Source organism: Poecilia latipinna, unplaced genomic scaffold, assembly GCF_001443285.1.
Source record: "Poecilia latipinna isolate Pla-1442-1.1 unplaced genomic scaffold, P_latipinna-1.0 Scaffold26, whole genome shotgun sequence".
Classification (NCBI taxonomy): Eukaryota; Metazoa; Chordata; class Actinopteri; order Cyprinodontiformes; family Poeciliidae; genus Poecilia; species Poecilia latipinna.
Genome location: NW_015112642.1, coordinates 547,494 through 570,484, shown reverse-complemented (window position 1 = coordinate 570,484; position 22,991 = coordinate 547,494). Strand labels below are relative to the sequence as shown.

The 22,991-nt window shown below is 37.4% G+C and overlaps 2 protein-coding genes and 1 long non-coding RNA gene across 5 annotated transcripts in view; 1 reads left to right on the top strand and 2 right to left on the bottom strand.

The window, feature by feature from the left end:
- Positions 1-263: 263 nt before the first annotated feature.
- pdss1 (prenyl (decaprenyl) diphosphate synthase, subunit 1) lies at positions 264-6,324 on the bottom strand. Its single transcript, XM_015038646.1, has 11 exons — positions 6,087-6,324; positions 4,943-5,004; positions 4,735-4,867; positions 3,934-4,064; positions 3,597-3,738; positions 3,283-3,394; positions 3,095-3,204; positions 2,012-2,092; positions 1,830-1,943; positions 1,661-1,741; positions 264-902 (listed from the first exon to the last, which is right to left on the bottom strand). Exons 1-11 carry the CDS (start codon positions 6,240-6,242, stop codon positions 762-764), a joined length of 1,263 nt encoding a protein of 420 aa, XP_014894132.1. The 5' UTR covers positions 6,243-6,324; the 3' UTR covers positions 264-761.
- On the top strand, positions 790-22,381 carry LOC106951252 (uncharacterized). Its single transcript, XR_001425784.1, has 3 exons — positions 790-875; positions 7,935-8,037; positions 21,716-22,381. It is a non-coding gene; the product is annotated as an uncharacterized LOC106951252 (long non-coding RNA).
- Positions 9,034-22,991, bottom strand: part of apbb1ip (amyloid beta (A4) precursor protein-binding, family B, member 1 interacting protein) — a 28,234-nt gene continuing 14,276 nt past the window's right edge. For all 3 annotated transcript variants that reach the window (XM_015038473.1, XM_015038483.1, XM_015038489.1), the window contains 10 exons: positions 20,027-20,104; positions 17,491-17,650; positions 14,418-14,539; positions 13,235-13,309; positions 13,006-13,149; positions 12,337-12,447; positions 10,818-10,916; positions 10,608-10,734; positions 10,472-10,533; positions 9,034-9,981 (listed from right to left, as the gene is read on the bottom strand). In XM_015038473.1, coding sequence (XP_014893959.1) covers positions 9,418-9,981; positions 10,472-10,533; positions 10,608-10,734; positions 10,818-10,916; positions 12,337-12,447; positions 13,006-13,149; positions 13,235-13,309; positions 14,418-14,539; positions 17,491-17,650; positions 20,027-20,104 — 1,542 coding nt within the window. In that variant the 3' untranslated portion in view covers positions 9,034-9,417. The remainder of the gene's footprint in view (positions 9,982-10,471; positions 10,534-10,607; positions 10,735-10,817; positions 10,917-12,336; positions 12,448-13,005; positions 13,150-13,234; positions 13,310-14,417; positions 14,540-17,490; positions 17,651-20,026; positions 20,105-22,991) is intronic.

The window sequence follows — 22,991 nt, the reverse complement described above, 5'->3', positions numbered from 1 at the left end:
AGTGAACGAAGCCGTTCATTCCGCGTTGGTCACACTACTAAATAATTAACTTCAACAGCCACAATGTTCTGCTCAGCACTTCTTTTTTCGCAGTGGAGGAGGTTTGCTTACGGCTAAGGCAATTTCCGGTAAGCTTCATAGCTCCGACTTGGCGCATTACGTACGTCACGGACAACCGTTAAAACTTCAGCATTCACGAAGCCAACCGTTGATTAAGAGGGAGGTTTTTTTTTTCCAATCAGGCGAGATAAAAAACAAACCCGAAACGTAAGCAGTTGGTTTATTGAGACACTGTCATTGCCGTGGTAAGGCCTTATGTTGTTACAGGACACTTAAGAAAAGTTCAGAGTGTAAAACACGCATACAGACACAGTTTGGCCTTTGAGGTTTGGACGGATCCGAAGATGTCGCATCCAGACAATGACGACGATTCCATCACGTTTTGGAATTAAAGATTTTTTTTCCCCCAGCATCCTCCGCGGCTCAAACGTACTTCTTTGAGGCGTGTGAGGCCGTTGGTTACAGTACAAGACGAAGGTTTAAGTCTGAGGTGCACTTTTCCTCTGACATCGCCTCCACAAATCACTTGCCCTCTCCACCACAGATAAAGTGACTCTTAACTTTGTACATATTTTAGACGTTGCGAGCCAACAAATCGCTCCAATCCAACCTCCATCAATGTTTTTGTCCCACATGGCAGCAGGGCAAGTTTGTTGTACATTTAGCTGCCTGAAAAGAGAGATGGCCGCCCTGCGGGAGCGTCACTTGTCCCTGCTGAGGACGATCTCCGTGAGCCGGATGAGGGCGTCCCTCTCCGGAGACGGCCGGAGACGGCTGATCTGTCGGATGGCTTCCTCGCAGTATCGCCGCGCCAAGTAAGTAGTCTGCTGTACGCCGTCACTCTGGAACAGGAAATAAACCTGATTATTGTTGTAAGTTAACGATCAATGGGTTAATCTAACTAATGATCTTATCGATCATTGACGTTTAATTGATTGGCGGCCATTTTCTTAAAACCTGAGTTTTGCCATTTAAAAAGGACCAACCGTCTTTCCATGACAAAGGGCTACATTTTTTCATAATATGCTTAATTAAAAATGTTTACATTTTGTCAGGTGTATAAAATACTGACTGAACATAAAATGTAGTTTTCTCACAGTAAACTTTTAAAACTAAGTTTTTCCTTTTGTGGGATGTAAAATGATGTAAAATATTTTTTTTAAAAGCAGAGTCCAACCTAATAGAAAAACTGAACTAAAATAATATTACTGTACTTTTAAGGTCATTCTTTGTGGAAATTAAGTGCAAATATAGCATGAAAAAAATGAATCTATCCATTTATCTTGTGATGGTTCAAAGTATCAACATACATGGACGCCACATTGATCCATGAAAACTTGGATCAATGTGGCGTCCATAATCAGTTTTCTTTCTTATGTACTGGGAAAAATATCCGTTATAAAACAATCAAAACTGGAAAAAAATAAAATGATCTGCATTCGTATTTTGTGTAATAAAATGAAAATCTATTAAATCGGCTGTAAATTACCAAAAATGAGGGCGGAAAATGTTTGGAAAGCTACTTTTTTATAAAGGTTTTAGTAAGGGAAGTTGTTTTATTTCTTTAATGTATCACTTTCTGAACTTTTCACCATCCTACCTGGAGGACGTACTGCCAGGCACGATCTACGTCTCCTTTGGAGCTGAAGCGTCGCATGATCATGGCGTGAAGCTCAGGAAACTAGAAACAAGTTTTAAAAAAAATTAAAGAATGCCCATTCTAATTCGCTGACTGTTCTTTAAATGGAAACTGCTTTCTGCTGCCTCACCTGCTGACAAGCGAACAGAACTGGCCCGGTTGCCAGACCCAGTTTCAGGTCGGCGGCTGCTGGTTTCCCCAGCTGCTCGGCGCCCGACGTGAAGTCCAACACATCGTCCACCAGCTGCGAAAACCACACATCAGAACCCGACTTTTTCACGTTTAACTCTTCAAAATTGGAGTATTGATTACCTGAAAGGCGATGCCGACATTCTTCCCGTACTGGTACGCTATTTCATGGACTTCCGGGTCAGAGTTCACCAGAATGGAAACCTTGAGATGAACAAAAACAGACAACAATCAGTGGGAAACAGAAAAACAGATTTCCCTCAGTCTCCGCATCAATGTGATCAGGTTATCACAGGAAACAAGATTAGTTGCCATAGCTACGCAGATGATACTCAGCTCTACATTATGATGTCACCTGGTGACTCTGAACAAACAAGTGCTTAACAGAAACAAAACTGAAGTTATTATCTTTGGACCTAGAATCACTGCACAGAAACAATCAATCCAGCCCGAAATCTGAGTGTGAACCTTCACAGCCACATAAACATGGCTACAAAGTCGGCCTTCTGTCACCTGAAAAACATTTCTATTGTTAAAGAACTAACACTGCAGAAAGATACATCCATGCCTTTATCTTCAGTCGCACTGATTACTGTGTTTCCATAAACCATAAAATTGCATAAATTGAAATTACAAAATTAAATTAACTTTACAGAAACACACCAATTTCAGTAAAAAGTTTCAGCACTTTTTTCGCATCACACGAGTCACGTGATCCACAACTGGATGTTGCTACTGGTGGAAACGCAGAATATAACAACAGGAAGTGGTAGGAGAATGATGGTTTGTTTTTGTTTTTAGATTTTAAAATTCTGCTGTTTGTTTATAAATCACTGAACAGCTTAGCATCACAATATACTGAAGATCTGCCGTTGTTGTATCAACCTTCCAGACCTCTCAAGTCTTCTGATTCTGGTCTGAACAAACTTCCAGAAAACTGCAAAACAGCCAAAACACTGAGTTCCTTTAAATAAGACTAAAAACCCACCTGTTTAAAATTCCTTTTGATTCATAATAACTGGAACATTGATCAATATTTTGATGTGAATTTATCATTTTAATGATGATAAATATGTTTTCTACTGGTTTTCACAATTGTTGACTATATGATGTTTGTATGATGTAAAGCTCTTTGAATTACCTCATTGCTGAAATGTGCTATACAAATAAACTTGATTTATTGATTGATTTATTGAACGTACATACTGCTTTACAGCTGTGTGCCATCAGACTCGCCGTCTTCTTGTAGGTTTTCTCCAGGTAGTGTTTGAATCGCTCATTCTCGTTCTCCTTGGAGCCGAGCTGCATGAACTCGCCTGCAAGGAAAACAAACAAAAACAGGAAGTGAGCAGAAACCGTCGAAACGACGAAGATGTGGAGCGTTTTGGACATACCTCGCACCAGATCCTCGATGACCTGGGAGACGACCTTCACCACGGCGCTGTTCCCGATGCGAGCCAGTGCCATGGTGGCTGCTGAGAGGATGAAGTCCCCGGCTAAGATGGCCTGGAAGGGACAAAAAGCTAAGTTCAGGTATTCATTCCTCTTTAAAATCTTATGATTTTTAAGCATAAGAATATTAAATTCACGTGTGACATAAAGATAGAGAATGGATGGAGAGAAAGAAGGAAGTATAGAAGGGGGTAATGATGAAAGAAACAAGAGGAAAGGGGGCAAGAAATAACAGTCAAGTTCCCTGAAGTCGTACCTTTCTTTCCCCCCACACGTCGTTGATCGACTTCTTCCCCCTTCGCTCATCGGATCCGTCGATCACGTCGTCGTGCACCAGGCTGGCGGTGTGAATCATTTCAGAAATCATCGCTATCGTCCTTTGACCCGGGAGCAGATCCCTGCAGGAAGCAGAGGAGAGAAAATAAAATAAAATCACACTTTTATGCCTCATAAATGGATTTATTACAAGGTAAAGTACAACCTGTGACTTTCCACTAAGCTTCAATGAATGTTTTTAAACTACACAGCAAAAAAGACCCTCAGAAAATAATATTTAAAGACATTCAGAATGCAGGAGTGAGTGCCTATGTTACCCGGCTCTGTTGCTGTGGATGTTCATGGCCCGAGCCATCAGGATGACAATGATCGGTCGGATCGCTTTGCCCCGACCATCAAAATAGTAATCGCAGAGGTACTTTAGCTCAGTTTTAGCCACAAACAGTTCCTGTTAGATACAACAAGAGACGTTACGGTTCCATTAGACACTTAAAAACACAAAATACTTTGTCACAAAAGGAAACTAAATGTTTCCTTTTGTGACATCCAAGTATCTTCAAAAACTCATCATAGACGGAAAGGATAGGAAGAATCTTCAGCAGCAGTCAGTCTTGCAGCTACTCTACAGAGGCCTCTGACTGAAAAGTGCTGCCAGTTAAATAAAATGATTGGTTTCAATCCGTTTAATTCTGGGATTATGAATGAATTTAAATGTACCATTAGTGGTGCGCATTTATCATTTATTGTGATACATCTCTGATTATAAGAGTTCTAATTTATTGTTAATTATGTTTAAAACCCTCTAAAACTTTCCTTGCTTTCAGGATAGATAATTTTACTATTTTCTTCACTGTCGGTTTAATAAAAGCATCAATACATCTGAAAATAAAATTCACTTCATCTGCAATATGCTTTTTACAGAACCATATTACAAAACAGGAATGCTTTTTAAGCGCAGTATTAGTGCTTGTGGAGCTTTAATTGCTGTGACAGTCATACAGTTAGCTAAAGATGACGCAACAAACAGTATTGCGAAATGTTGTGGTAAACATTTAAGTTCATTACTATTTATTATTCCATTATTTTCTCTAAATTAGATGCTAAACTCATCGGCTCACCTTTTTAATGTCGTCATATAAACTCGTCAGGTCTTTCTGCGCTAACGTAAAAGGGTCCCTCAGCTTTGCGTCGCTGTGCATCGTCCTGCAGCCGCAATACCGTAGCGTCGGATACAGCGAACTAGAGCGGTGTCTGTGAAGAGAAAAACACACCAACTTCACAAACGTAAACAAAACGAAGAAGTGATGCTTCAGCGGCACAACTCACCTGAGTAAAGAGGGATTCAGGTTAAGAGCTTTGGAGTGGATTTGTGCAGGAAACAGTGGCCTCTGAAAGTTAGCAAACATAGTAGAAACATGATTTATATGGCAATTAAAAATAACAGCTATATCTTAAACTCTATGGGATGTGTGTTGAATCTAAGAATATTAATGGATAGTTTAGTGGAAGGACAGCTTGATTAAAAAAATATTTTAACTGGTGTCAGTTAATCTTTGTTAATTTTTGTCAATAGTAACAGAAATTATGTCTTGAAAATATATCTGTGTGTAATGACTGATCTAAATTATGTTTTAATTGAATTGCTGAAATAAAATTATGGTTTTATTTGGGATTCACGTTTATAAACAGAGTTAAATGTCTCATTGAAGTTGGAAAGTTAAGTGAAAGGAAGTAAATAAGGTAGAAAAAGAAAGATAATTTCTGTATTTAAATTGTCTTTTTTACTGGACTTATAACTAAATTTCCTGGGAAACTTATGTTTGAATTTTACTAAATGTGAGCCACAACAATCCAAATTAACACTTGTGCAATGAATATAAATAAAACCCAGATTCACTTCTTGAATCAAATTATTAAATTAAATAATATTTTAAAAGGGATGTTTGTAACCCTAAAATTATCAGCAACTCATCAGAAATAAATCAAACTGGCATTGGTCTGATAAAAAGTTTATCAGTTCATGTTTAATTGTTTTATACCTTAGTGGTTTATAAAAGAATCAAAAGTTATATTTATTTCAGTTATTTTAAAGTATTTAGATATGCAAGTTTAAAAAATAATTTATCCTGAGGTCTCAGAAGTATCTTATGTGCTTCTATGTTAAATGAATGAATGAATGAAAAGAGGATTATAATTAAACAGACAGATTAGAGTAAGGGTCTTAATATTTATTTCCACAGGTGGAAAATAATGCTGAGATTATTATATTTTTAAAATCACCTGCAACAAGTCAATACTCATTCGGGACATTCAATCAGAAATCAGGTAGATTATTTTTGCAAACAAAATGTGATAAAATCCTTAAGGAAACGGCATTAACTTGAGGATCGGAACCACCGCTGAAGAGGGACCGGGCTGTCTCAATGACCTTCCTGGGTTTGACAGCACTTCCTGTCAGGTACAAACTCACCTCCTTCCCCGGTGCGGAGCTCCAGGACGGCCTAGCCGTAGGGGATGCAGAGGAGTACGCGGACTGTCCGCTAAAACACCGCAGCGTTTCGGTTAAACCGGAGGTCGTAAAGCCCCCTTTCAACCTCCGGCAGCACATCCACCAAGACCCCGCCATGATGCTTCCCAGCCCGCAGCGTGCGCAGGAGGGGGGGAACCGGTTGCATGATATGGCGGAAACGGAACACAGCGAGCGGGACATCGGTTAGCACAACGTTTCAAAATAAGAGTGGACACCGGATATAGTGAGTTACTAAAGATAGGGACCATTTCTATAAAATATTTGTTTTTCTTAGAAAAACTGAAGTATAATGACTATTTTACGTATATAAATTAACGCAGTAAAACGTGTTTTTGTGGCTTTACTTCCAGGAAGTATACCAGTGTTTGGGATCCGACTAGTTGCTGTGCGGCTAGCCGTTAAAGTTAGCATCAGTGTTCAACCTTTCTGCATTGTTTCTTATTAACGCTGCCAAAAATGTTAAGAAGCAATATTTTTTCACAAATATAGATTTATTAACAAATGCAGATTTTAGTAGTTTCAATTGAATAATTGCATCTTTTGAAGATACTTAAACAATATGAAATATTACAATATTTAATTTCCTTTAGGGATAAAACAATAAGTATTAAAATGGTAAATTACCCCTTCCATCCTCCTACAAATTAGAGTCAAATAAACCAATGAATAACAGAAAATAAAAATATAAAAATGTTATACTTTTCATACTATATTTTTTCTCTGGTTACAAGAGAAACCAGTTGGGTTTTATTGGAATTATATGTGATTGACCTCAGGGTATTATTGTAAAGTGGAAGGAAAATGTTGGATGGTGCAGGATTTCCCACATTTGTAAGCCACAAATCTGAAAAGTATGGTATATGTCTTTTATCAATTCATTAAACCTAAGAAAATAGTTGGATATTTGTAGAAAACAAATCTATAAATCATTGTACAGTTTCTAAATTTGTGGGGTTGATTATCTTATTTGAGAAGTAAAATTTGCTTTTCAGAAGAAGCAGTCCAATGTTTGTGACTGCAGTTAAAATTAAGATGAATACAAAAAGCGTCAATAAATAGGAATCTATTTTTTTAGAAGACATTATTTATCTAAAATTTATCTGGCAAAAATCCTTTAGAGAACTGGAAATGACTGTCCGTCCATACTTTGGACACCCTTTGTTTATATGATCATTTAAGAGTCGAATTTAGGCCTCACCATGTGTCTTGGACAAAATTAAACTTTTTGAGATTTAATTTCTGATACTTTTGGAGGATTTGTGGCATTTTCTAGTCATAACATCACTGCCTCCACACATCTAAAAAACTGAAATATTATTTGGCAGTTCTGTTTTTGCAAAACAGGTCAAGTCCAGTCAGACTGAAGACAGTCAATTAATTTTTATGACTTGTTTACAGCTCATAAACTGCTAAAATAAGCTTCTTAAAAAATTAGATCACTTGACACAATTTTTAAAGAAAATCGTACTTTGTCCTTCCACAAAAACTTTACATGGAAAATTTCGGACCTGTAAATCAGGCCAGAAAGAACAATTGGGACAAAGTTTCACTGCGCCCTGCAGGCGTGGTGTGCACACTGCATCTTGCCCCGTGCGATTTGCGTGTTCATTCTTGTAAGCAACTTTTTTTTTCCCGGATACTCAATGGAAAATATTTTTTGGAAATGTTGTACCTTAGTTTTCCGGGAAATCAGAAAAGCAGAGAATGATTTTTCAGGAAGATGAACCTGTTCTCCAATATCAGCCACGCTGCAGCGCCTTGATCGTCTTTTCCTCTGGTTACCACCAGGCGGCGCTGCTGCATCGCATCCTGCCATCTCCGTTTGTTACACAAGACTGCAGCAGAGGTGGACTAAGCAGCAAGACTTCCTCTGTGGGCTAAAAGGTTAAAGGTCAGCTGTTCTTCATGAGTAGAAATACCCTAATAAATTAGAATAGCATTGAAGAAATAATTTATTTCAGCAATTCGTGACACTTGTGTTAATTACACACAGTGTGATATTTATTTTAATTAATTTGATGGTTGTCGCTTACAATTAATAGACCAAATAATAAAAACCATCAATCTGATGTTATCAGCTGTAAAAACCAAAATTACCAACATTATTAAAAGCAAGACAGAAAGATATTAAATTATTGCCCCCATTTTTCAGCTTTATCCCAGATTTATGTTTTGAAAACACATTTTGACTTTAATTTTACGCATGTAAAATAGTACTTTATGTTTTACAGTTACTCAGAACAGAAAAAACACTTTTTTCCACATATTTTCTAATCACATTTAAGTATTTTATGGAAAAACACAGTGGAAATTGCTTTTTTGTTATCAAAATTTAATTTAATAAAGCTTTTAACAGTGATCCATTGCATGCAGTGAACTGTCAAGACACAAAACTAACATTTCAAAGTTTGTAAAACACACTTGGGCCAAAACTCTTAGTCATGGCTGTAACAATAAAACCTCCAAACAGACAGAAGGAATGTCTTTCTGCAGTATTTACAGTCAATGCAAATATATACACATTTCTTTACATAAAAGTATCTGTAAAGCTTTATTATTACATTATCCTCTGTTAACACAAATTTTCAACCTTTATGGATTTACTTCAAATTACTATTTTAAAAATAATGTTCAAGAAAAGTACAGTGACTGGATGCAGAAATGAAACCATATTAATCTTATCAAATGATGAATTGATGAGTTTTCTCTTAAATAAAAAGGGCTGAGCATTTTTCCATTCTATAAAGGGCTACATTTTTCATGATACACTGACTTATTTAAATTAATTTTAATATTTTGTGTCAGCTGTCTTAAATACTGACTGAATAAGCAGAAAATTGAGGTTTCTCACATTATTAAACTTATTTAAAATACAACTCAACGGGAACCTCTTAAGTTCCTGTTTTGTTATATTTATTATAATCGGTTTATATTTCAAAACAGAACTGCATAAAGTGCATTTAATCATTAAACCTGTTTTAAGATCCCACAACGGACTCTGTCTGGACCGTTTCTCTTCCCCCCTTCTAAAATAGCCGCCATCTTTAATTCTGTATCAACGGCTCCGCTTAAGGATGGTGGCCAACGGCGCCCTCTGTTGGATGGCGGCCAAACTACAACGCTAACTGAATATCTAAGACATTATTAGTGAATCTGTTAGACCTAATTTTAATCTAATTGACAGTTAATGAATTGTTTGCATCCCTAGTATTAATCTCTATTGTAATCATCTGGAGTAAAATTATTTATTTTGTATTTTTTCCATCTGGAGCTACTGATCAGTACGCTTCCTCATGGCTGACATCAGTTCTGACATAAAGTCCCCGCCACCGCCGCCACCGCCTTGCAGCGTTGGTGTTGTCCTCTTCGGAGGAGCTGGAGGCATCTTCTTCTGCTGTGCTGCAGGTCGTGGAGCGGAAACAGCAGCAGGAGGAGGCGGAGGTGGAGGCGGGGGAGGAGCACCTGATGCTACGAACACCGGATCAGGTGGAGGTGGAGGTAGAAACTCTGGATTTGGAGGCGGAGGGGGAAGAGATTTGTTGATGTTTCCACCAAAATTAGCCGCCGGAGCCGGAGCCGGAGGAGGAGGAAGTGAGCTGTAGCTGGTAGGAGGCGGAGGAGGAGGAAGGAAGTCTGGAGGGTCTTCAGAGAAGTTGTCCATGGGTGGAGGCGGCGGCGGAGGAGGGAGGCCGTCCATGGAGAGCGGAGGAGGGGGGAAGTTGCTGAGTGGAGGCTTGGAGGCCAGCGACGGCGGTGGAGGAGGAAGGACGGGCTCAGGAGGAGGAGGAGGGAGGATCTCGTTCAGAGGGGGAGGAGCAGGGAGATTACCGATGCCCTGAAAAAAACAGAAAGAATTAATGGAAGATTTCCACCAGGAAGACATATTTAAATCTGCAGCATGAAACTTTAAGAAAATATATCCATTTACATATTTATTAAAACTGTCACCATGTTGTGACAATTTGGTATGAGAAAAAGTTCAAGCTCCTCTACTGTCTCCCAGTCCTACATAGAAGCAACCAATCAGAGCCAAGAGGCGGGTCTTAGCGCTGACAATCATCCTCTCCAGCAGAGCATGTTGTGAATCTGAAGGCTAGTTAGCATAGCCACCAATAAAATGACAGTTTCCTATAACGAGTTGTTTCTCCGTCATCAGGCTGATTCACAGCGCCAAGAGGAAGGAAGGAGGGAAGGAAGGAAGGACACAAAAATAGGAATAAAGGGCACAAAGGAAGGAAGTACTGAAGGAAGGATGTTAATAAAACTTCCTGACTGTGAGTGTATAGTGAAACCCTCAGAGTTTCTTCTTCAGGTGATTAGTTTACCTGGTGCGGCGGTCCAGGCTGCGGTTTGGGGGCGTGGCCATTAGCTTGCGTTGCTGTTTTGGCTGCAGGAAACAGAAACGTGAGTCGACTGGGGGAAATGACATCACAGCTAAATAAAGCCTGCGAGCCGCCGTACCTCTGATGGTTGGTGACGGCGTTGAAGGGCTGGAGCTGGACGGAGTGCTGCGGTTCGTCCACACGGCGGCGCTGACAGCGGCCTTCCTCTCTGCCGTTTTGAAGTTTTCATGCAGCGACGCGCCGTACTGGAAAAGAGACGAATCGCTGCTGTAAAACACCTGAGTTTTATTGAAATAAGTCTTTGAACGTAGCGTAGATCAGTTGGCACCTTAGCGATCCGTATGCCGGTCACCCAGAGGTTCATGGTCCAAGCGTCGTCACAGCAAAGATATTTGATGTACTGAGACTCTTTCTGGATCTGAGGATGCTGCAGAAAAATTCACAATATATTTGTTACTGATTTAAAAGTTCATGCTTGGCGTCTTTTCAGCTGTTCAAGAGAACACACACTCAAAAAAGTGTGAAATTAAAATTAATATTTACAAAATAAATATGAGAAATGTTGATTTTATAAAACTGTTATTATCTATCAATTGCATTTTACTTATTTGTGTAACTTAAAATAACTAAGTCTAATTATATTTTACCAGCAATGTCAACAATATCAAATAACTAGTCAGTTCTATTCGCCACACATTATGCATCAGGAATTTCACCACACAAACATTTAAAAGTTTTTACTTAAAGTTGAAGTTTAGAAGTTATGTTGATTGTCATTTTCTAAATAGACAATTATCACTTTTCTCCAACCGTGTAATAGGGTCGTTGTAGATATATAAAAAAGGATTTCAATTGCTGCAAATTTTGATATTCTCTGAAATTTTCTATAAAAAACTCAGAAACTACCAAGTTTCAAAAGTTAAAAAAAAAATGGAAATTTTCTGAGCTTGTTTTCACTAGAAATTTTCTAATAGATCAAACAGGAATTTTTCAGGTTAGTTTTTTCTTTGAAAAGTCAAACATTTTCTAGAAAAAAGTCTGAAATTTTGAGATACGTGTGAGAAATTTTCTAGGAAAAAAACAAGGAAATTTCTGACTTTCAAAATTCAAAAATGTTTTACTCAGAAATTCTCAAATTTTTTGTAGAATATATCTGAGATTAATCTCAAACTTTCATATTTTTTACTAGGATTTTTTTTTACTTTTCAAACTAGGAAATGTATTAGTTTTTTCTAGAAACATTCTGTTTTTGAGTTATTTTAGCAGAAATTTAATCCCTTTTCAAAACAAAATAAAGGCAGATATTTCCTCTGATGTGAGGCCTTACAATAAATTTGCAAACAAATTTAACTCTTCCTAAAGTGTAAAATATTAAGTATTTCTTTGTCTTACTTGCCCTGTTTTTTGTTTTCTGTTGCTATTCACTGAGTTACTCATAAGCAGTGTACTTTTTACTGAAGTTGGCTAAATAAAGTAAAGATTTTCAAAGAAAAATCTTTGGAAAGATTAATTTCTGAGATTAGAGAGAAAAGAGTTGCACATCCCTTTTAACTGTTAAAAAATCATCCAACGGCTCATATTTATTCTGTTAGCATGTTTCCGTTTACACTCCTGCTATATTTACTCTCATGCATCTGCTTATTAGTTATAATAATAAGGTCTAAAAAAAAGTACAAGGAAGTGCTAAACAAAACTAACCCTTCTTTACAGCTTTCAGATAAACTGGATTAAAATGTCTACTTTCACTTCTTCAAATTAAAGTATTTATTGCATCTCAGCTTCTCCGTCAGGCAAACAGCTGCCAGACCTCAACGTGGTGTTGCTAGCATCCGCAGAGACGAACTCACCTTCAGAACGAAGCAGAAGTCAGTCGGGGCCTTGTATCTGTTCTTGACGTCTTTGCCGTAGTAAACGTTTACGTTGTCGAACTGGACGAAGCAGATCAGATCGCGGGACGACTGGAAACAAGATAGACATTTTCACTGAACCATCCAAGGGATGCAACACTCTCTGGTGTTCACCCCACATGTTTTCTGCCAACTTTGACTATGGGCTTTGACTAGGCCGCTCCAAAGGTTAAATCTTCCTCTCGTGGAGTCATTCTTGTGTGTGAATGTGTTTTGTTTTGGTGCCAACTGGCCACACAAAGCTTTGGAAGAAGATGTTTCTGTTTTACAGCCGTACACTGCAAAAACACAAAATCTTACCAAGTAGCTTCCAGTGCAAATATCTCAGTCCACTTGAAATCAAACAAATTAATTTAAAAGTAAAATTGCAGCAAGATTTAGAGGCTTGTTTTAAGTAAATACTTCCTTAATATTGATGAAAAAGTTCCAGTTCTATTGGCAGATAAATTATAAAATGTATTGTTATAAGTTACATCCTCATGTACAACGTAATGGATGTCCTGTTGGCCCGTAAAACCAGTAATAAATAGGTTGGTATCGCTTTAAGAAACATCAGAACCACTGAAATATGGTACCATTTGATCAGGCTGATCATCCTCGTCTCTTTACCTTGGTTTTTCCTTTGGGAACGTAATAAATTCCTGAGGCTCGGAGCTGAAAAAGTCGCTGCTTCCACGACTTTTTTCCGTCTTCTTTGAGGTGCAGAACTCCTTCCAGGTCGGGAACGATGATCGACGTTCCACAGAAGTTCTCCTGCACAACCAAAAACGTTATGAAGCAATCTGAGACGGCGAAACAACATCTAGCTACCGACACGCGGGAAATTTTATTTACTTACCTGCACCAACAATTCCTTGTCTTTGTCTTTCATGTCTTTGAGAGTTTTCTTATCCTTTTTCCAGAGATAAAAGTTCTGAAAGTCAGGAAGAAAGTTGGTTTAAGAATCAAGCTTAAGACTGTCACCGGTTGTGGAGGTTTAGAAACCTCTAATATGCTAAGTTTATACATATTTCTTCTGTTTTTTCCTTTTTTAATGCTTAAATGTTTCAGATTGTTAAAGAAACTTTAAATATCCAAGGTAACCTGAAACAAAACAGTTTCATGTGATGTTTAAGGGAAAACCAATCTGAAAAAGTAATTTCTACATGACAAACCATTGTCAAGTTTGGTGTAAATATTAAAATTTGATCAAAAAACGATAAATTTTATCAGTTACTTGATGATTTAGCAAGAGGGAAAGCTTTTTTTTTTATTCAAACATTAAATTATTCAGGACATCTGATGGTCTGACGATAAAATGTATAAAACATTAAAGTGTGAGAAGATATACCATAGACACGACAGTAGATCAGTGTCTTTTACTCTTCTCATGTAGGCTGTGGAAAGTTTAACAAACCTTGGCAAGTTTGCACGCTAAATTAAAGATAAAAAATCGGCTCACAGCTCCACTTCCTGGACTCTAAACGCTTCCATAAATCACCTCTTGACTTTGTGATGTCATTATTAAGCCATTATTTTGTTCAAACATACAGCTCATCCATGAAAGAAAAAGCATTTCACTTTCCCGTCTTTCTGTTTCTAGAGCTCCTTTCAGAGTCTATCTGCTGATGGCTGGAAAATCCCCGGAAGGAAAATCTGTTTGGACGCACTTGTCAGAAAAAATGTAAATGAACAGAGATGTTCTGTCTCTTTCGTCGGAGTGAATGATGGAGCGCCTCGGCGCTGCTCCAGCCGGACTATTTGTCTCTGCCAACAGACTGAATCCATTAAACTCTCTGAGATTGTAAATTGTCCCATTATAACAACAAACATGCCAAGATCTCTTTGGCTGTTGCGTCTGATATACTGCAGCTACGACATTAAAGAAAAGGGTCAGCCTGCGGATATATCATAATTCAACAAAGAAAAATGCCTTTTTTTCCAGAGAGGGATTTGCACAAATGTCCAGGACTTGTACGATATCATACTAAGTACAAAGAGCTGAAACCTGGTATTTTCTTTAAAGCAATGACAGGACCAACCTGTGGGTTTTTGAAAACCTCAAATTTATCTTTTCTCTCCTGGAAAAGGACTTTGTTTTCGCTGTCCCTCGTCCAGGCAAGGAGCGGCTCCACCAGGTTCTCGTGGTCCTCAAATGTCCGTTCTGTCAAAACAAAAACGCACTGAAGAATCAAAACAATTCTTAAAATTAGAGTTAAACACAATGATGGCTCTAAAATGTCCCTTTTGAATCATAAAACTTCATAAAAACATAATTTAGTAAGCTCAAGACTCCTCTATTTATATAAACCCATAACAAAATAATGTTAGCATTAGCTTGTTGTTTTATCTGGGTGTCTAGTTGAATGCAGACTGCTAGCTTTGCTTTTTGGTACCAAAAACAATCATTTATGGTACGAAGTGGCCCGAGAACGGAGCCTTGAGGAACACATTTAGTTTTTGTTGCATACCTGTACAATAAGCCACTCAATGCCAATAAAGAACAACCACATTTCTCGATACATAAAATATTCTGTTAAAAAGTTAGCTTACCTCTTTTTGTGTAATTTGACAAATATTTTACATTTTTACACTTAACAGTACTCCAAACATGTTTTACAAATCCTTTTAACCAGCTGCAGCTTAAAATGGCCCAAAATAAGAATAAAATGCTACTTTTTAAATTTTCCTGGAGGACATTTAGCGGCTTTAAACTCTAAAAACACATGAACATACTTCCTTTTTCCCCTCTTGCCCACCCACTGACTCAGTCTTTCAAATTTCCATCACAGTTGGCAGTTGAACGCAGTTTTACCACTGTCTTTAATTACAGGTTACCAGCTGGGGAAAAGCTAGGCATTACATAAAATTGCTGCCACGGTTTCAGACTACAGTTTGGCGGCTGCGATCGTTACGTTAGCTGCAGGGGAATGAACTGCTAAGAGCAGAGGTCCCTTTGAACTTCAGCTCACTGGTGCGACTGGCGAGCACATGGCGACGTTTTGGAGTAGCAGATTTGTTTGAAGAGGTGTTGCTGTTAAGCTCAGTGGGTGTTTATTGGGCCTGACTCGACCCAACTTTATCTCGGTAAAGATTAAAGGTCAGCAGAGATGGTGTAACAATCTCAAGGTTTGCAGACGTTTAAAAATCATCTACATGTTTTGTTTTTTTTTTACTTTGAGTTGTAGGTTAGTCAACGATGACAGAAAACACAACTCATGTCCTCGTGCTCATCAGTCACAGCAGCTACAAAGGATGTTTTCTTTGCTTATAAGTCATGGTGGAAATGGGAATCTGTCACACAGCTGTGGATATAAAAGTAGGGCAAAGGTCGTCACCTCGTACTTGCAGCACAAATAAATTAGCAAACAAACTTAAAGGGAAGGAAATGCACATGTAGTTGAGTCTTTATAAAAACAAAAATCATATTGGTTTCAGAAAAGTTTTTATCCACATGAACCACTGAGCGTTGTTTTGAACATGCCAAACCCATAGGGGGCAGTGTGGCACTAAGCTAAAATCTACATCAGCCAATCAGATCGCTTCAAAACAACCAAAACTTCCTGTTAGGAATTAAACATGGCACCAGGAAGTTCATTTGTATGAACCGATATATAAATTAAACCCATTTTAATTAGTATATTAGAATGTGAAGTTAATAAAATACAAGACAATGTCGACTGGGAAATATGTGGATATTTTTGATGCATTATTTTTCGCAGGTTGTAATGCGCGGGACCCTAAATCTTTGTTCTCCCATGTACATAAGCCAACAGTGGAGATTTCTTTAAAAAAATGAAACAGTTTTTCTGTGGTGAAAGTCCAAAGCCAATAAAAATGTCTTTGTTTTCCCACAAAAAAAGTTCATAAAAAGGATTTTCTTTAACGGCTGCTACCCATTTTAACATGAACAAACCAAAGTTAACATTCAGCTCCTTCAACAAGAGAAGCTTAATTTTAACTCTGTGTGGGAGTGTGAACTTTTTAACCACAATCTTCATGCTACAGTTAATATTAGCACATGTCATGAGTCCATCCACTACTGCAAAAATTCAATACTGCATTGTGTTCACCTCACGTCACATTGCATGAGGAGTTTCAGGAACTGCTAAAATAAAGCTGCATGCAGCATTTCCTGATGGACTTAAAGCAACATAGTAGCACATGGCTGGATAATGTGACGTTGGTGAATTTAGCTAACGCAACTGAGATCATGAGGATCCTATTTTAGACAGATGGAGATGACTGACATTAAAAGGATGTCAAATTGAATCCACTTGGTCACACTAACTAACTTACAAGTAACATTTCAGCAACATAGAGAACATGGGAAGAATTATAAGTGAAATAATCTGCCAATGAAACAAGTATTTTATCATTAAGATTCAGGAATTATTTACTTAAAACAAGCTCCTCTATCTTGCTGTAAAGTTACTGGAAGTTAGTTTTCTATAATATTCTATAAGACGTTTGCTCTAGTCTAGAAATTGGATAAAATACTTGATGGGATTTTGTGTTTTTGCAGTGTACAAAAACTCTAAAATAATGAAAAGAAAAAACTAATTTAGTAATTTCACTGTGCTCGTTGGGAGGATTTGCATCAGAGTTCATCATTCTGGACACCCCACTACTTTTCCCCCATACTCTTTGTATTTAATTTCCTGCTTATCCTCTAACATGAGTTTTGTCTTGTTTCAAGATATTTGCACTGGAAAGTAGGCGAAAATACTTGGTAAGATTTTATGTTTTTGCAATGTATGGCTGTAAAACAGAAAGATTTTCTTCCAAAGGTAGAGGATAAACTCCTTTAAAGCTTTGTGTGGTCCAAAACAAAACACATTCACACACAACAAGGACTCCTTGACAGGAGTGTACTCAGATATTTGCACTAAAAACTAGACAAAAATGGTTGGTAAGAGTTTGTGTTTTTGTAGCATAATCAAGTTAAACTATATTTTACCACTTGTTTTTGCTTGGTGCATACCAGTTCATTGCTTATTTTAAACGCTTTATCACATGAGTTTGGTTTATTTTTGCCACTTCCATCTCTCGTGTCTTTGCACAGACCATGATAGCGTTGTGACATCACCTGATGGTGGCATTTTAGGAACTCACCAAGCTGCAGCTCGTGGTTGGTTTCACACAGACTCCAGTCTACGTTGCAGTCACAATGAGTCTTCTCAAACAAGTTGTCCAGAACCTCCCTCACGGTTTGCCTCTCATCAACCATCAGAGTCTTGGAGCTGCCATCGTTCATGACCACCTTCACCACCAGCTGTCAAAAACGAAAATGTTTAATTTGCTACAGCTAAGTCAAAGCTAAGCTATAGCCAGGCTTCAAACAAACATCATGTTTTTTACCATCAGTATTGAAAATCTATGGTAAACCAGAGAGGTCAACAAAATGCAAAAGCCACAATGGAAATTATGCTAAAAAGGAAGTTATGCTAAAATGTGAGTTACATTAGCAAGTTTATTGTATTTTACCTTTTAGTATAAATTCAGTTTTACCACAACTTCCATTTGATCATATGCTAAGATGAAACTTATGCTAAAATTAAAGTTATGCTGAAATGGAAGCTATCCCATAACTACAGCTTTAGCATAGCTTCCATTTTAACATTATGTCTCATGTAGCATTAGCTTCCATTGTAGTATGGCTTCTATTTCAGGATAATTTCTGTTTTAGCATTATTTCTGTTATAGCATTAGCTTCTGTGGTAGCATAGCTTTCATTTTAGGATAATTGTCATTTTAGCATAGCTTCCATTTTTAGCATGGCTTCTGTTTTAGCATTTCAGTATAACTTCCACTGTGGCATTTTAGCATAACCTCTGTTTTAGCATAGCTTCCATTTTAGCATAACCTCTGTTTTAGCATAGCTTCCATTTTAGCATAGCTCCCATTTTAGGATAACTTCCACAGTGGCTTTTGTTGTTGGCCCTGTTGGGCCACCGTAATTTTTGCTACAATGTACTGTTGCCAGTGGTAGACAGGTGATTAATACCACTACTGATTGTTTTTGGTTTTACATCACTCCAAGTCAGCCACACTGGCACCAGACACGCTGACTAGTCAAAGAAATAATCAGCATTTCTGTGGATTGGTGCTTTTTTTTTTTTTTACCATGAAATAAATGTAATTTCCTACCCGCTTGCTGCAAGGTATTCTAAATACGAGGTCTGACTAAATACGATAGAAGCATGTTTAATATCTGCTGATATACATTTACATGTTCATTTTGTAGACTAAAGGTCTCAGCTATAATGTGGACAGCAGCAGACTCCCTAAGTAAGACTAAATCCAACCTTTAAGTACATGCAGCTTGTTGACCAGTTTAATAACATGTTATGTACCCAAATGATTGTTTCTGCTTCATAATGTTAGCTTTAATAAAACTTGGGAGCATCAGCACTTCAGTAATTCCAGTCAAATGTCTGCATGTAATTTTAGGTCCTCAGACAGAACGCTGACTGGGATTTATTTTTATCTAGGCCAGAGAATTGACACTTCCTGCCATATGGAAAGAAGTCCATTTCTGGAAGACTGAGGACTGTTGTCATACACATATTGGCTTTTGTAGATTTTATCAAGTTTAAGATTAATAAGATCCCAGTTTGCTTGGGTTTTTCAATCTGTACCAAAATACAGCCTCACCATGTGGTTGAATAATATCCTATATCACAAACATTCTCAGAGACGAGGGTTTGTATCTAAAACTGAAAAAAGACCAGACCACAGAAAGATCTGCGAGAAACTACTGAAAAATTGTGTCTGGATTTCTATTGTTCATGCAAAACTAGCAATGCTAGGCTTCCTTAGTTTGAGACCCAACCGTGTCCAAGTTCCAACCAGTGGGCTCAAAAGATTGGATAAAATGACTGTTAGTAGTCTTTGTCAGTTTACTAACAAAGTCTGCAATAAACCAGACACAGTTGGAACATCAAGGAATGGGAAGGAGCCAACAAACTTTCCAGCTGTGTTGGTGACCAAATCAAATGTCTTTGCAGAAGAGGCAAAGATTAAACCATTTTCCCACAACGATAAGAGGAATATTTGAATAAATCTCCTTTCAAACATGTGAATATTGTACAGTTTGAACCTTGAAGTTTGGTGGTAGCAGCATTGGTTTGCTGAGGGATAAATCTGAATTTCTGACCACAGAAACATCTGCTGAAGCCACTGGAAATACATCAAAACTGAGGCTTATATGTGCCTATAAAAGTGGACATGCTGAATTTATTGAGCTTCCATGTGGAAGTAGATGAAAAGTAGCCAAAAGTCAATAGATAACGTTTAAATTATCTCAAGACAGCATTGAAACTATAGCAAGTGGATAGCTTTGTCAGGTCAAATACTTAGGCTTTACTTTTGTCCGATGCACAGCTTTACATCCAAGACTCTGTTTTGGTGCTTTTGTGCCACTTTGAAGATGATTAAGTGTCCATGTACAGAATGATCCAGAGCAGGATGCTGGCTACCCATCTATTAATGTGATTGATGGCTCCTCTGTCAGGCCAGAAGGAGAGGAAACTACTACATGCTGTGTTGGAACAGAAGGCATTTTCCGTCCTCCATAACTCTCTGCATCTTTAATGCAGCTCAGTCAGATCAGAGCAGAATATGTGGAGTTGAAGTTTACATGTCTTACCTTTTTCACTTTGGCTTCCTTTAGCTTCTCCAGAGCAAGCTTGATTTTATCGGCCTTCATCTGAGCTTCAATTTCTTCCTAAACAGGAAAAACAACAAATAGAGGAACTGAGTTAGTAGATGTTTTTTCTGATTTAAACAACACTTGATAAATAGTTGAGGGAAGATACTCTCCCTTTGTTAGCTCTTCCCTTTTTTGACCTACAAACACCATATTACAAATCAGATTTATTGGCTCGTGTTCTGGTATGGGGTGGTGTGGTTTACGATGTAGCCACATCTTAGATTCATTGTTGAGCTTCATTAGAGTAAGATCGGACAGACTGCTGCTCAAAGTAGGTGAGAGTGTTTAGAGTAAACAAAAGTGCCACAGAGTAGGAGAAATGTATGACACAAGATACTGAAGACTACAAATTAAAATTATGCTGCAGAGCTGAAAATAAGCATAATTAGTAGGGCCCAAATGTCATGTTTAACTCATTTTGTGACCGCATTATTAATTTAGTAGTTTGCAAAAAATTGTATCTCCAAATATGTTTTCTAGCTGCCTATGAAACTTTGGTAAAAGTCTCCAATTAAAAACCGTGTACTGTGTAAAACTTTGCAATCATAACTTGTTTATTTACATTTTCCTCCCAACCAGATGTATTTTTCTGCTGCAGGTTGAAGCAGTTTCATAAAACAATTCTTCACACTTTTCTTTTAGAGTTTTTTTTAGACTTTTCTTGCTTTTTCAGCCATTTTTATCCAGAAATTCATCCCTCATTTCCTCATATCTGTTAATTTGCCATGTAATTACATGGTTAATTTTGGTTCTGACATCTTTTCTTTTTATCTTTCTGTTAACATTCTCATTATTTCTCGTGCTATCTTTGTCTGGTATCGTAACTAGCTGGAAAATGACTGAAAAAGTCCCAAAGAAACAAGGTGGAAAACTTCAGAAAGCTTTTTAATCAAGAAAACTATACTGATGAGGAAAATATTAAAGCTGCAGTACGCAAATTCTGTTTGATAAAAAAAGTTTGTTTATTTTGTTAAAACTGTCACCATATTGTGACAATGTAATACAGCACAGGCAATCTGTGAAAAAATAAATCTCCCCCTCCTCTTCCCTGAGCTACTATTTCCGTCTTAAGAAATGCAATAGGAGCCACGAGGAGGGTCTGAGCGCTGTCAATAATCTTTGTGAATGCGTTGCTAAACAGGCCAATGGCAGAGAAGCACTTACCATTACAGAAAAACCGTTTGTCATCAAGAGAAATGATAACTAGCAATGTGTAAAGAAAATATTTTTTACAAAAGTTGCATACTGCAGCTTTAAGGTTTGGCTTTCCTATCAGAAAGGTAAGTATGCTTAGATATTCCAGAATCCAGTTAGGGTTTTTGCTTCCAGTATTGCCAGTTTCCAATACCAGGAGTATTCTTCACATTGATAGTAACGCCAACACTGTACCTTTTAAGGTTATAAAGCTAACCTGTACACATCTCGCCTACCAATGACGCACACTTTTGCCACAGCTGGTGTTTTGACCACAGTAAGATGAGGTCAGGAGCTCTGTTAAAGCAATAAGCTCCGGTCTACATTACCTACCCAGACCATCCAAAGACTGACACTATTTTACCTCCTCTAAACCCCCTGATCCTGTTACAGTTTTCACATGGTTGTATGTGTTTGATCTGTTCCAGACAGGCCCTCGACTGTTTCTCCTCACGCGTCTCTCTGACTCCAACAGATGGATCTAGTTATCTGTGACCTCACTGTCCGACTGCTAAAAGACCTGAACCACTCTTTTTGAGTTTCACAGAGACAGAAAGAAAAAAAAATAAATAAGTCATCTGAAATTTACACAAAGGGAACAGCCTTGTCAGAGGTGGGATGATTAAACTACAAAGCACAGAACTAAGTATAATTATTATTGTGGTTAAATACATTCAGGCAGTAAATGAGGTTTACCAATTTGTGAGAGAGGCCAGAAATATCAAAAGCCAAGAAGTAATGTGGTGAAGTACACATTTTAAAATATAGGACTATATTTTAGAAAATCTGTGTTACAAATTCCTTTGTTTGTTTAGGTCAATGCTGAACTTAGTCTTTTACATCAGGCACCTTGTTGGGCAGCTAAGGGGCCTTCAGGAATATATATATATTGAGCCGTTAGCGGCAGTTATTCTTCAGTTACATTAACGGCTATCTACCTTTGCGCTCCGGTAACGGTTGGTAATTATCCTTTCAATATGAAGCGCCGTATTTCAGCGCTAATTTTAGCTAACCCTGTTTAATTCTGGCTTTTAAATGACTGAAGTTGTATGTTGAAATTGAATAACTGAAACACAACCATTCAAAACCTCAAATTAACATGATGAGTTTATGTAACCTTCTCACCATTACATCGGTGATTAACTAGTTTATAGTAACTAGTTACATTTACTCAATTACATTTAGTTGAGTAACTTTTTTTTTTTAGAAAAAATGTACTTTCAGGAGTATTTTACTATTCTGTACTTTATTTTTTACTTTTGCTTGAGTAATCTTATGAAGTATTTTACTATTGAGTAAATTTCTGGATTTTCTACCCACTGATGAAAAACAAAGATGTTTTAACCAAAAATTCACCAAACAGACACACACCTGCAGTTTTTTATTTAACTTTTATATTGAAAGAAACTGATCTGGAAAAATTTTTCTTTTGCCTGATTTTGTTGTTTTTTTGTTACTTATATGAATTATTGTGATTTTTGTCCTTAAAATACAAAAATTTCCACTTTATATTTATAACTTTATATTTTTAGCCCATCTGATGATGTAATTTTAAATATTAAATGATTGATAACTTGATCAGTTACTCAATACTTGAGTAGACTTTTTACCAAATGCTTTTTTACTCTTCAGTCATTTTTGGATACTTTTTACTTTTACTTGAGTAATAATACATTGAAGTAGTTCTACTTTTACTTGAGTGCAATTT